The sequence below is a fragment of the Siphateles boraxobius genome, unplaced genomic scaffold (assembly GCF_051911475.1).
Source record: "Siphateles boraxobius isolate OS27281-9 unplaced genomic scaffold, OSU_SipBor_1 77, whole genome shotgun sequence".
Taxonomy (NCBI): domain Eukaryota; kingdom Metazoa; phylum Chordata; class Actinopteri; order Cypriniformes; family Leuciscidae; genus Siphateles; species Siphateles boraxobius.
The window spans coordinates 13,477,123-13,491,396 of NW_027509205.1; the positions used below are offsets into that span (position 1 = coordinate 13,477,123).

Consider the following 14,274-nt stretch of genomic DNA (forward strand, 5'->3'; position numbering starts at 1 on the left):
GAACAGCCCTAATCAATATTCATACATTATATTCCATTTTCTATTTTATGTAATATAAAAGATCACAACTGTATCATGTCATATGGTAAAGCAATTAAGCAAACTGGCAGATCTCATTAATCAGTGTCTATAAACTCCAAAAAGACCCTAAAACAAATAAGTGTCCCATTTCTGTACACATCAAGTTTTACTACAAGTTCAGTGTTAGAACAAAAGCATTTTGTCATATGGGTTCCCGATGGGAGAGGCTGAGAATGATATCTAATAAAATGGGAGCAGATAGAGGTGAGAAACGAGCTTTGACACTTGTGGCCTACCTGCACTAAAAGAGGAACAGATCATCTGCACGCCTGGTCTGGGCCGCTCAATGAATTTGCTGGGTCGCTGCCTGCACAAACATACAAAACACACAGAAAAGTGTGCCAGAATATAGCTCTTAGTGGTCTTATTAAAGGTTAAGAGTGTAATTTTTGTACCAAATGGATTTGCAAAAACAATGATTGAAAAATGAAAAGTCTCAGCACATTAAGCTGGGTTGAGAGAAAGTTTTAGCACTGAAAAATAAGACATATAATACATATTTCTCCTTAATATTAATTCAACTAAACAAAAATAGATTCAAATGCTTACTCTACGCGGCAAAGAAAACATTCCAAATATTAAAACCCCACAGATGTGTGCAAGAATCAAGGAAACTCACCCAAATTTGAGTGTGCGTGCGTCCCACTGCCAGAAACAGATGGTGCCGTCAGCTCCAGTGGAGGACAGGAACCTCTTATTGCCACTGCACAGAGGAGAAAACTACACACACACAAACAGCTGAAACAGGTTTGCAACACATTGAACATGGTCTCTATGAGTGGGCGTGCAATTGTGCATGACTATACTATACACTGCAAAACATATATTTGTCAATTTAATGTATACCGTTCAAATGTTTCAGGACAGTAATGTTTTGTTTTTAAGAAATTAATACTTTTATTCAGCAAGGATGCACACCTTGGATGCAGAAATTTTCACACCGGTATATAAAAACTATATTAAAAACCAAAAATTATATTAATATTTCTCAATAATACTGCTTTTACTGTTCAAATAAATGAACAGTTGAGTTCACCTTCTTACCACAGTGTTCCACATTTCAAACAGGGCCCTATTAAGGTTAATTGTTTATAATAAATATATGTTTGCACCATAACATAGAATAATCAGTCATAATGCTTAGTGTATTTTCCCCATGTACTGTACATCCAATTGTATTCTGTGACATCGGCTGGGAGAAAATTAATTTAAAGGTCCAATTTTCCAGCCAAAGGGACTATGAATTACCATAATGGAGACTATTTACACTATTATCCTACAATGGTGTTCAATATGGTGTCTTTTACAGTAATTTAGTGTATTACCACACAAGAGGATCTAGACTAAAAATTGATTACACAGTAAAAATCTAAATAGGCTATTTTATTGTAGGAAAAAATCACAGTTAAATCTGAAATAATTCTTTATACTGGTGAATTTCTCATGTATATATCCGTGTGCCTGTTACCATTTGTATGTAAATGTGTTGCACACCTGTAACGACGTGATGGATGCAGCGTGGCCCTCCAGTACCGCCAGCGGGGCGCAGGTCTGCAGGCACCACACTCTGATCATTTTATCACAGCTGCCGGCTGCCAGCAGGGTGTTCTCATAATTCACAGCCATGTCTGAAATCTCTGCCGCATGACCTCTCAGTGTCGCCAGCAAACGCCCGTTATCCGTCGCCCAGATCTTCACCAAACAGTCGTCTGAACCCTGAGGAAACACCACAAATCGTAACCCCTCAGACCCTGCTAAAGTCGTACGTCAGAATGAGTCCTCATTCCAAAGTTCTCATCAGAAAGTTTGGTCTCTGGGCTGCCAAATAAAATCCACAAGAATTTAGTCAAGTTTTTTGCAAATGAATTAACTCATGCCGAGATTTCAGCCAATTGTCTGAAGCTAAACTAATGCCCACATCTAAAGATGGAAGTATCGAGGCATTTAAAATGCACTTAATACAATTAAATAGGCTCAGATAACAAGATTGGTCCGTGCCAAGAGAAGCAAATTATCTAAGAGTGAGTAACAATAACCAAAAACAAAGTTTATGTCACCCTAAAACAACCCATTGTTTTATGTATCTAAAACCACTTTGGAAACTTACCTAGCTCAAAGTCAACATGAAATCAAAATGGACTCTTTATTTACTTAATTACTTTAATACATGTTCCTATCTTATTGAGAACAATTCATCAGTGCATAATATTACAAATAAATAACTTTCTTTTCATACTTTAGATATATTTAGATTTCTACAATAGCCTGGTCCTGTGGATGTCTTAAAAGAGCTAACGAAACATATCTAATACTGTTTATGCTTTTTGTTTAAAAAAGTTTAAAACAAAAACAATTGATTGTTGTTTTAAAAATAAATGTTTTTTCTTTCTTTCTGATCAATCCAGAATATTTATTAATTGTGCAGTATATAGTGGGACAAGTTTGCGGTCAGTAAAATAATTTTTTTAAGAAATTGATACTTTTATTCAGAAAGGCTGAATTAAATTGATCAAAAATGAAAAGATTACTTTTTTTTTTTTCAAATAAACGCTGCTCTTCAATATTCCTCTTCATCAAAAAATCCTGAAAGAAAAACTGTCTTATGCTTTCCAAAATAATAATAAGTTGCACCACTGTTTTCAACAGTGGTAATAATAAATGTTTCTCGAGCACCAAATCAACATTAGAATGATTTCTGAAGGATCATGTGACACTGAAGACTGGAGTAATGATGTTGAAAATTCAGCTTTGCATCACAGGAATAATCTCTCTCTCTCTCTCTCTCTCTCTCTCTCTCTCTCTCTCTCTCTCTCTCTCTCTCTCTCTCTCTCACTCTCACTCTCTCTCTTAGCATTATTCCCACTCATTTGCAGGGTCCGCTTCTCACACACACATGATTTGGCACAGGTTTTACGTCAGATACCCTTCCCATCACAGGAATAAACCACATTTTAAAATATATTCAAATAAACAAAAAAAACGTTAATTCAATTTTACAATATTACTGTTTTTACTGTATTTTTGATTAAACAAATTCAGCCTTGATGAGCATAAGAGACTTCTTTTAAAAGCATTACAAATATTTTTGACCTCAAACTTTTGAATGGTATAGAAGACATTTGAGTAGAAGACATTTATAATGTTTCTGCAGGAAGCTACATCATCTCAATGCTTCCTGCAGAAACATTATAAACGTCTTCCAACACAAATGTTAATATTCTTTACTAATAACACGTCCAATGTGATTTTATTGCAAGGTGAATCAAACATGCTTTTAACCTAAAAATGCAGCCCTGTGGCATTGCATTTCCATGACAACAGGCAGAGGATCATAAAAAGCAAGTGCTACCTACAGCAGTCTTTCAATCACAGCTTGATTGAAATATGCTTTTTTCCCCCTCAGATAATCAGCTTGCCATTTACCTCCTCATTTAGTAATCTCAAATTTAACAACATGAAAATATGACTGTTGTTTCCTGAAACACTAGAATTAACTGTGATAACAACAGTTAATATGCAGGCCACAAATGCGTATCGAATTGAGCAAAGAAAAATGATCCCCAAGCCTCACACAGAGAAGAACATTCCCGAAGATCTGTTAAACACAGATGGAATGCCAATGACACACTGGCTAATGGCTCAGGAATATGAAAGAGATGATTTTATTCGTGGCTCGTAGCCAAATCCACAAAAGAAACACTTTTTTCAACATGCGCGCACAAACTGGCCCCCCCCCCCCTACGCCGGGAGAAAAAGACCTAGGCTATAGAAAGAAAAAAAGAGGAGGAAATACACTGAGAGACCAAGATCGAAAGAGGAAAAGACAAAGAGAACAGGAGTAGGAGAGAAAGATAGAGGGAAAAGTAAGGGAGAGGCAGAAAGAGGGGGAGTAATCCTTGCTGTTCAGCCATTTTTGGAGCATTAAAAACTTGCAGAGTAAAATGGAACCCAAGAGTGAACACTCAAAAACACACATCAGCAAAACACACACAAGCACGATCCTACAGGCCGCTTAAAACCAGAGCGCTGACAAATGTTAACAAACGCTCATGCCACAGGCTGAAAGTGAGATAATGTCAGAGAAATGCCCGAATCAAAACACGTCCACTCACACACACATAGAACCTTTAACAAGTTTGTGGGCATGATGATGATGTCACAGACCAACAGTGTGTTTGCCCAGATGGAATATGCAAATGACCTTTGAACTCTACACTTATCCCAGAGTCAAAACATTATCTGTCCCTGTGAGCGCAGAAGGCTCACTGTCTAAAAATACCCTTTTAGTCACTAGGAAATTAAGACAGAGTTTCCAGTGAAGCACAACATTGAACAAAAGAATAGAACCACTCAATGAAAATTCAACAAAGGGCCATAGAGCCCGAGTCAGGTTTATTAAGTACACTACTGTTTGAAAGTTTAGGGTCAGTACGTTTTTTTTTTTTTAATGTTTTTGAAAGAAGTCTCTTATTCTTATAGCAAGGCAGCATTTTTCAGATTTAAAAAAAAAAAAATTTAAATGTAATATTCTGAAATATTTTTAAAATGTAAAATAGCTTTTCTATTTTTAATATTTTAGAGGGTAAAGCAAACCTGAATTTTAAGCAGTCATTACTTCAGAAATCATTCTAAGGGTACGTTTACATGACAATGATGAACAATGTACTAAAAACGGAAAAGTACTTCCTTTGCATTTTCCACGAACAGACCAGACTACATCATGGTCAAAACGATCCCTATTCACACGGATCCGCAAAAACAACTAAAAACGATGTATTACGCTGTCAGACGTCACTTTGCAAAGAAACACTACGCTTTGTAACACTTAACACTAAATTAATGTATAATAGTGCAATAATTATAACAACAACAATATTTTTGGTAACTTGATTAGAAATATCAAAAGAGAAAAAAAAATTGCAATATTATTAATGTCTTTACTGTCACTTTTGATCATATTGCATCCTTGCTTAACAAGTTTTTTGTTTTTTCTTACTGACTCCAAAATTTTTAACGGTAGTGTACAGATGCACCAAAAAGACCACAATACAAATCTGGGTTACACTCTATTTTAATGTGTTCCTGTTACAGTGTAATTATACATTTAATTACTGAGTAATAGTAATTAACTACATGTACTTTCTATAGGGTTAGGGTAGGATTAGGGTTTGTTGCATGTAATTATGCCTAATTTAGTAAATACATGTAACGTGTAACAAGGACACATTAAAATAAAGTGTTACCCAAATCTGTATTTTTTTATTTAAACCTGTAAATAAAGTCTCAAAAATGTCAAACAAATTATGTACACATTATGACGTAATATGAACATGAAATATTCTTTGCTATTTCTAGGTCACTAATCAAACTAAGCAAATTGTTACGCTGATCATGTGAATTTTGGTACAGACAGACATTCAGATGTCCTTGCTTCTACAAGACGCTCTTCGGATCATCCCTAAAATCATGCAAGAGAGAACATGATCATCATGTTTGACACAGACGTGTGGAGTTCATGTATCTTAAGTGCTGCTGTCAATAAAGTAAAAAAAAAAAAAGAAGACAAACCAAACACTAAATTTTCACTCAAATTGTTATGCTGATAAAAGAGCTGTAATTAAAAACTGAATTCAAAATTTTTTTGGTCCCAAACCCTTTAAATCACAACGCATAGAAAACACTTTCTGTACATGATGAATTACTCAGACACATCAAAACAGGCCAGAAATCGATAGAGCCACATTTACGTATTCATTTATGCTTTTATCCAAAGCATCCTGCCATGTAGAATAAGCACAAGTTTAGTCAATAGCCCCTTTAATGGTCCTACAGAACAGTTCTTTTGAACCACTGTAACTACATACAGTGTTAACATGTATAACCCTCTTACAGGCAAGTCCCTGCTCAACTCATAAAACCACAGCTGCTTTCAGAACCTCAAACCCACTCAGACATCTGGACCAAACAGCGACCAGATCCCTCCATTCAATAGGTCATTTGAGACCATTATGCTCATTGGGGGATTTTGCAATGTTAAAACTCTTGACCTAAATTGTTTTATTATATGACACTTTAACAGCACCCTAAAAAGTTTAGTGACAACCCTTTAAATTCCACAATGGGAAGGCATACAGTTGTATGTATACAGTTTAATGAGGCATACAGTCTAATTAAAGCCACAAAGGCTTCACTACTAAGTAGTTTGATTCTGCTACATTGTACTTGTCAGCATTTGTATGTTCTGACTGCTTAATCAATTTACTTAATTTATGTAGAATACATGAATATTTCTGAATTTATTTAAATATTAAAAATACTGAATATTAAATATGCTAGAAAAGCAAAAGCATCCTGGTCATGGTACTTATAAGTGAAGAGTGTAAATGCACATTTACATTTTGGGATATATGCCCTCCTCACACTCTATAAAGTAAACAAGGTTCCCACATATTTTTATTTCTTTCCTAGTCATTTGTGATCACTGGTAATTTGTAAGAATTTTAAATATATATATACAAGTTTATAGAGATTCTATATCAAATATAGAGCAACTTCTAGTCAATAAATAAAATATTAGCTGAGCATAACTAGAAAAAATAATATTAATTCAATCAAATCTAGACCTGGATATCACAACTGTCAAATTACCTGTTTTTCACCCCAGGTGTCCTTGAGACTCCAGTATAAATAAAAACATAATATTTAATAGTGTTTTCAAACAAAAAATTGAAATATTTTTTGAAAAGCTAATATTGAAGTCAAATCTTAAATCAATCCAATTAACACTCACAATAAATAAAACTGAACAATAAATTAATATAGCATCTTTTCCCTGTGGTCGAACCATTCAAATGCATTCCCAGATAAACATGCGAGCACACACACACACACACACACACACACACACACACACACACACACACACACACACACACACACACACACACACACACACACACAGTCTGACAGCACAAGAACATAACGAACAAATTAAAATTCCATAACCTGATGTAATACACTCCAGAATACTATACTCAAAAAGAAGCCAAGGGAGGGCACACAACACAAATGTTCATAAATACTTTTCAGAAACATACAGTGCTCTAAAAACCTGCACAATTCAGTTTTATAATTAATTCGTAAATTTAAAAATATTTTTCATACTCATTATATTTCAAAAAAAGATAAGCACATTCAACAAAAAAAAATGTAATAAAACCAGATGTCTTACTGTGAAGATGCAGCGACCGGTGCGGTCGAAGGTGACACAGTACACAGATGAAAGGTGGCCCAGAATTCTCTTGTGCATCTTCATATGTTGGTAAACAGCTGTAGGGACCAGCTGACCCAACCGATATGAGCCATTCAGCCTCCGACTGTACACTGTTTCCACTATAGCACACAAGACATATCCAGCAAAGCAACATGAGAGCAAATACACTATATTTACAGCATCCTAAGCTAATTCTTATAATCATTTCATTTACAAACAAAAACTATTTTTAATGTATGGTCCACATTTTTCTAAATTTCTAAAACACATATGTACCAAACGCTTTATTAAAAAAAAAAAAAAAAAAAATATATATATATATATATATATATATATATATATATATATATATATATATTAACCATCAAATCAATGCAAAACAGTTTTAAGAAAAGTCTAAGGATTTGGATGAATGTTGTTTCTTCCACTGGTATTTATTAACATAGCAACCAATAGGAGGGGACTTACCAATATTGGGCGGGCTTCCATAGATGACTGGCGGCTCCGGTGGCCTGCCACAGTGCAGGGCTGCGAGGGCCGACCCCTTCCATACCACGTGCTTACAACCTGCCAACAAACACATGGGACTGTCATTAAATATACACAGTAGAAGTGATTGAATCCCTAGGCACACATACACAACCTGGGATTGATGTAAAACACAGATATCCACTGCAAAACAAAATGTATTATACATTTTTGTTTTATTTCTTGGAAGGGCACTAGCAGTATTCTTGATAATGTTATAGAAAGTTTTGGTAACACTTTATTTTAATGTGTCCTTCCTTGTTACACGTATTTACTTAAGTAGTATAAATGATCCATATTTTCATGCAAAAAACCCTAAACCAAACCCTGATCCTACCCTAACCCTATAGTAAGTACATGGAGTTAATTAAAATTACTCAAAACGTAAATGTATAATTACACTGTAACAGAGATACATTAAAATAAAGTGTAACCGAAGTTAATTGCTATGAAATCTATTTTATTTCGAAGGCAGCATTACGGAGGAAAATTCCACTACTATTGATCAATTATCATTTTTCTTTCTTTTGCATACTTACACATCGGATGCAATAGTGAGATGCCATTTGTAAATATTAAAAAGATTTCTAGTTAAATCCTTTATAATGAATCTTCTAGATTTGAAAGTGTTTCCCCATCTTAAACTTTTTAATTCAAAAAACAGTAGCGCTCAAAATACACATCTGATCTTATGTTGCATTACAGTTATGGGGTAAGTAAAAAATAAATACAAAAATCTATTGCTTTTATGCTTAACTTGGCCGTTAACTGGTTGATTTGCTTATTATAAAAATGGATGATGAATATATTCAATCTTCAAACAGAAAGACTCACTCTTGTTTGTACGTAGCACTGACTGTCGTCCGGCTCCCAGCAGTGAGTTGACTCCAGGTACGCTGGCTGGCACTTCCCTCTCTAAAAGAGGGCTAACTCGCTCACACAACCGCAACAGGTGATCTGAAGAAACGTGCCTGTACAATTTCACCTACAATCACAAACATGTATTAGGGAAAATGGATCTGTTTAATACACCTAACTGTATTGTTTCATAATCTTCAATACGTTCAATTATTGTGTTGCAATAGTGCATGCATAGAAAGTAGATTTAAACAAAAAAAGTAGAAATTAAAAAAGCAAACATGTTTTGTGCAAATATAAATGCAAAAATGTTGCAACCTGGCAAATAATTTACAGTCTTAACACTACTATACATAAATACCTTTTAAAATATAATTACAATTATATAATTAAATCATTAAATTTGAATGTTGTAGTACAACATTTTATCAAAGGATGTAATGAGAAGGCTCTAATCAAAAATGATCAGTATCACCATGAAATAATTTCATATAATAAACGACTACTAAAAATAATAATAAAAAATAATAAAAACGATATATTTAAATACAGCCATTTAACAGACACTGTCAATGTACGCAGAAAAAACGTCCACATAATAGCATAATTAAAACCTTTAGAGGATAATAGACGACACTTCATTTCAAACCAATACATTTTTGCAAAGCTTTTTCTTATCTGTGCATATTCTCCCTAGAGATGAATCTAATCTACAGTGTAAAACGTGCGTTCCCCTGCGCACCGCGTCAGTACGGGCATCTTTTATCAAGCCTGTTCAGCAGATCCCGCTTCCAACTGCAGGCCATAATTAATGTGCCTTTAATTGCATTTAGCGTCATCCTATTGGTCGACACACACACACACACACACACACACACACACACACACACACACACACACACACACACACACACTTCACATCTAGCCACACATGCACACAAAAACGCGCGCGCACACACCGCTTAGCTAATGATTATAAATAAGGCGATGTTTAACAGTGAGTGAATCAGGGTATATGAATTAAAACCATTAATTATAAAATTAAAATCAGTATTTAACAATGGTATCATCTAAACATAGCTTACAGTTGTTAATTAATTATCCCTAATTACTATTATTACATTACATGTAAATTATTTTGCGCATAAAATATTAATTAACAAACATTTTAATTATGACATTAATAAACACTTTAGAAAAAATCTGTAATAAAATGTCAATTATTACTAAAATTATTTGAATGAACATTTTATTTAAAAATACGTGTATTTATTTAATAAATATGAAAATATAATTTATTAGCCTAAATAAATACAATTTTAATGCAATGTTGTTGTTGTTATTATCATCATTATTTAATTAAACTTATGAATAATGATAATTAATGCAGATTGCATAGCTCATTAACATGTTGATCGAGAGACTCGAAACCTGAAGAAGAAAAAAATGTAGGCTAATTGACAGCGCCAACATCAGGCGGTGAAGCGTCGTGTCCGTTATTCCTACACACAATCTGCAGGCACGGGCTTTAACATCTTCACACACGGTGGTGAAATCATCCACGAACGATCACACACAAACGCAAACACACACGCATTCACTCAATATAAGACGGGGATCTAGTGGCGTACGGCGCGCGAGATCATCCGCGAGACAATCGCGAATACAATATAACAGATTATCGCTACAATGTGTGTGAATTTCACCGTGTACAATAGACGACAGAGATACAACAGTAACAGCCTGTATGATTAACCAGACTGTTGAGTCTATTAGTTACGCAACGGATATATAGTGGGGGGTGGCCATCACAGGGGCTGGATCAAAACACACTAAGTTTTAAAATCAAGATATTTCTGCATCTCTCACTTCGAATGCGGAATCAAATAGTCTTCCCGAGTGATACTCATACGTGGAATAGCGAGCAACTGAAAAATGCAAATAGTCCGATTAATAATTTATTTACCTTTCTAAATATCGTAATTAATAAAAAATTAATCAATACGTACTTATTTCGATGTACCTCTCATTTGTATTATCGGCCTCAAGTCTCACAGCACTGTTCAAAAAGAATTTCCTCCGAAAACAAATAAGCATTGTCCGGGCAACTTAAAAGTCCCATTACCCTCCTAAGATCCTCTAGGTCTCCGGCTCTGATGTCCCCTGCTCCAAAAGCTTAGTTTAAGTGTAATAAACTAAGGTAAAAGGAGTATTTTACCCTGACTATGGTTGTGTTAGATGGAGCAGAGCGACTCCATCCCGCCCCGCTTTCAGTCTCTGCGCACTGGTCCCTCCTCCCTCCGCTCCCTTCCCCTTATAGCAGCACATTCATGACGTCTCTTTATTTCTACATTGAATTTAACATCTATTTACACCTTGTGCACACCTCTGTGTCCAAACTCACATCCCTGAGGTCAGGCCAGGTTCTGGGTTCATCAGATGGCAGTCCTTTCTAACCCTGAGGTTGGTTTTTCCCCGTGTGTTCGGGTTAAGTTTTTTCCTGATTTAAAATTGCGGGAAATTCAATTTCTTATTTTGCTCTCTAAAAAGTTTTCTCTCTGTTATAGGGATCCCTTACCAAATTTTCGTAACTCCCTGGGTGTTCTTTGCCAGTCCAGTCAATCCTTTTGGGTAACAGCTGTAATTGGAAAATGGTGTTAAATAGGTTTAGGTAAATTCTAAGGGGTCAAGTTTGTGTTTTTAAACCATAAATATAAAATCTGCGTTAAATTAGCAGCCTAAAGTGCAGCGCAGTGAGATGCGACGCGAGTAAGGCTCGCGCTGCTTACCTCCTTCTCCTGAACCTCCCGTATCAAGGTCTGAAAAAAGCACAAAAATAGCAAATCACCGTTCAATCTTCTCCAGACATGTCGTTTACAATCCTATTTTACAAAATCACCCACCTCTGCCGCGTCCTGACAAGGTCCAGCTTCTAAAAATCGGGCTATTAGGAAGTACAGTTCTGCGAGATGGGGGAGAATGAGCTACATTAGCTTTCAAGAAGGACGTGGTGGGAAAGGCATATGTATATAAAAAGACTCCAGCGTCATCTTTCTCAATCCCTTTTACTCACCGGATTTCAACTGCGCGACGTGTTTACGCTCAGCAGCCATGTTTAGGGTTGTTTTGGGGGTGAAGGAGAAGGTGTGTGTGGCCGTTCTGGGAAGCGGGTATAGCTAGGCTGCCCTATAGTTGTCAGTGTTTGTTCACCAGGAAGAGCTGCGCCTCCATTCACCCAACACACACGGAAAGCAGATCCGGTGCGTCGCTCTAGCCTTCCGCGCTCGCGCAAAATAGTCCCCTCGTAGGCACAACGTGCTACGCATCGATGCGGACAAAATCCCCGAGCACCGGGGCGTTTGGGATTGACAAGAAACGATGTTTCTAAAACATGCAGTTTAATGCACCTTAAGGATGTTCGTTAATATTTAGGGTTTCAGTTTACGCTCCACACCCCCCTCCTCTCTCTGTAAAGCACAACCCCTTTGCGCAGGAATACACGAGTAGAGTCTAGTACGTACGCGCAGGACTGTGCTGTCAGGGAGGCTTTGATGCTAACGCTGAAGGGGGAAAAGAAGGCAATGGTGGCTCATTTTATGCAAAAACTTAACTATTTATTCGGGCTACTGTTATTTGTTTGCTAAATCCCGGACCCTGAGCTTTAATGGCGCCTCTTTTTCCTCGGTCTGTCGTCGACCCTGCGGGCAGCGAAGCTCGGATCTCACACCATGTTTCTCCCACAACAGTATATTAAAGAGCTAATCAAACACCAGAATATAACCACCGTATTTTTGTGGTTGTGAGGTGTATAAAAGTCTATCAATTTCAATTATAAAACCAGACTTATTTCAAGGAACCCACCCCCTCTCTTGGTTGTGATTTGGATTGGGAAGTCCTCCATTTCTTTCCCAAAAGCGAGCGGGCAGTAAAATGGGGGAAGGGTAGTAAACAGGGAGAATGTAATGAATTAAACCTTGTGAGTTACAGGAATCCAGTGACTAATGGCAACGCCAGACAAATAGGACATTGGTGATTTTATTTATATATCTATGTCACTCTAACATATCTATTTTTTAAAAAACAGCATGCAGATTTTGAGCCCATGTCTATTAAAGATTGTGTAAAACAGTTAAATTGGGCAAAATATTTTCATATACTTCTGCCCATAACATTGTACTCATTACATACAAGTATTGTACATATTTCTTCTTTCGTTTTTATTTGAAAGGTAAGCAATTGATGGCATAAGGAGTGAGAATGTTGACTTTAAATTAGCCAGTTGAAGTTTTTATGAAGCCTCATCCTACGGCCTTAAATTAAGTAAACTGATTTAGGAGGCAGTCATACAACATTAAAAATGCCTGTTGAGTTCTAACCTTCTGCAACAATAGTGCTTGAGTATACTATTATACTAGTTTACTTATTTGTTTTACTATTTTACTTGGTCACACTTTAGATTAGTGTCCAATTAACTATGACTTTTGCCTCTATACACACTTAATTACAGCTTATTAATAAGGTAGTAAGGTAGTTGTTACGTTTAGGTATTGGGTATGTAGAATAAGGTCATGCAGAATAAGGCATTGTTAGGTGCTTCATAACAAATGATAAACAGCAAATATCCTTGTAATATGCAGCAACTAGTTAATAGTGAGAAGTGGACCCTAAACTAAAGTGTTACCGTTTACTTTATGGTCTGAACAATCTAAATTTTTTTTTTTTTTTTTGTAGGGTTGTTCTATAGACTTATAATAAAATAACCACGTGTTTTTGTGTTTCTGTGTACATTGGCATTACCATTAGAACCACAAAGATACATTTACTGCAGTTTCTTGTTTTAAGTCAACGTGAGGCATAACAAAAATGTTTGAGGTTTGTCTTTTCTGTTTTTCTCTGAGCTAAAAAGGTGACTTTGATAAAATCTTTGAATTTGTTTTTAAAGATGAGGTAAATTGTTATGTGCCCTTTCTAGGAAAACCCCTAGTTCAACAGTTAGTCCTAACTGCATTTAGTGATGTAAAACTTGCTAAACGACTGACACTAAGAGTAAACGTGGAGGAGAAAAGCATTCAAATACCCGCAAAGTACATGAATATAGCAGCTTTGGCTTCGAGGCTACATAAGCAAAACTGATGCAACTTATCAGACTTTGGAGAAACGGTGATCTGGTGAAGTGGCTGATTAGGCTCAAAACTTCATAAGTAGGTTCAGAAAAAAGCAAACATTCACTGAAAGAATGACTAATTTTCTTTCAGAATACTAAAAATAAAAATCTTAAACACCTTCTTAAAATATGTTGGATTAAAGATAATAAATTGGAAGAACACTGTTATTTTGTGATCAGTGGCATGCAGTATTTCTTCTTACCACTGGAGGTCAGGACTAACATTTCAGATGATGAGTTCAGGGGCCAAAGATGGGTCAAAGGTTGTAAGGGTAAATTAATCCAGTTGGAGTTTTTGCCTCCTTAGATCTTTCTACATTCATCTGAACCTTCCAGATTGTAATACTTTCACATAATAATAATTACGGAC

The 14,274-nt window shown here is 35.9% G+C and overlaps 1 protein-coding gene across 3 annotated transcripts in view; it reads right to left on the reverse strand.

Annotated features, from left to right (window-relative positions):
- Positions 1-12,183, reverse strand: part of phip (PHIP subunit of CUL4-Ring ligase complex) — a 52,064-nt gene extending 39,881 nt beyond the window's left edge. For all 3 annotated transcript variants that reach the window (XM_077217925.1, XM_077217924.1, XM_077217926.1), the window contains exons 1-10: positions 11,814-12,183; positions 11,644-11,702; positions 11,530-11,559; positions 11,319-11,378; positions 8,717-8,867; positions 7,823-7,921; positions 7,313-7,473; positions 1,576-1,797; positions 701-801; positions 318-388 (exon numbers count right to left, since the gene is read on the reverse strand). In XM_077217925.1, coding sequence (XP_077074040.1) covers positions 318-388; positions 701-801; positions 1,576-1,797; positions 7,313-7,473; positions 7,823-7,921; positions 8,717-8,867; positions 11,319-11,378; positions 11,530-11,559; positions 11,644-11,702; positions 11,814-11,853 — 994 coding nt within the window. In that variant the 5' untranslated portion in view covers positions 11,854-12,183. The remainder of the gene's footprint in view (positions 1-317; positions 389-700; positions 802-1,575; positions 1,798-7,312; positions 7,474-7,822; positions 7,922-8,716; positions 8,868-11,318; positions 11,379-11,529; positions 11,560-11,643; positions 11,703-11,813) is intronic.
- Between the last annotated feature and the right edge of the window lie 2,091 nt (positions 12,184-14,274).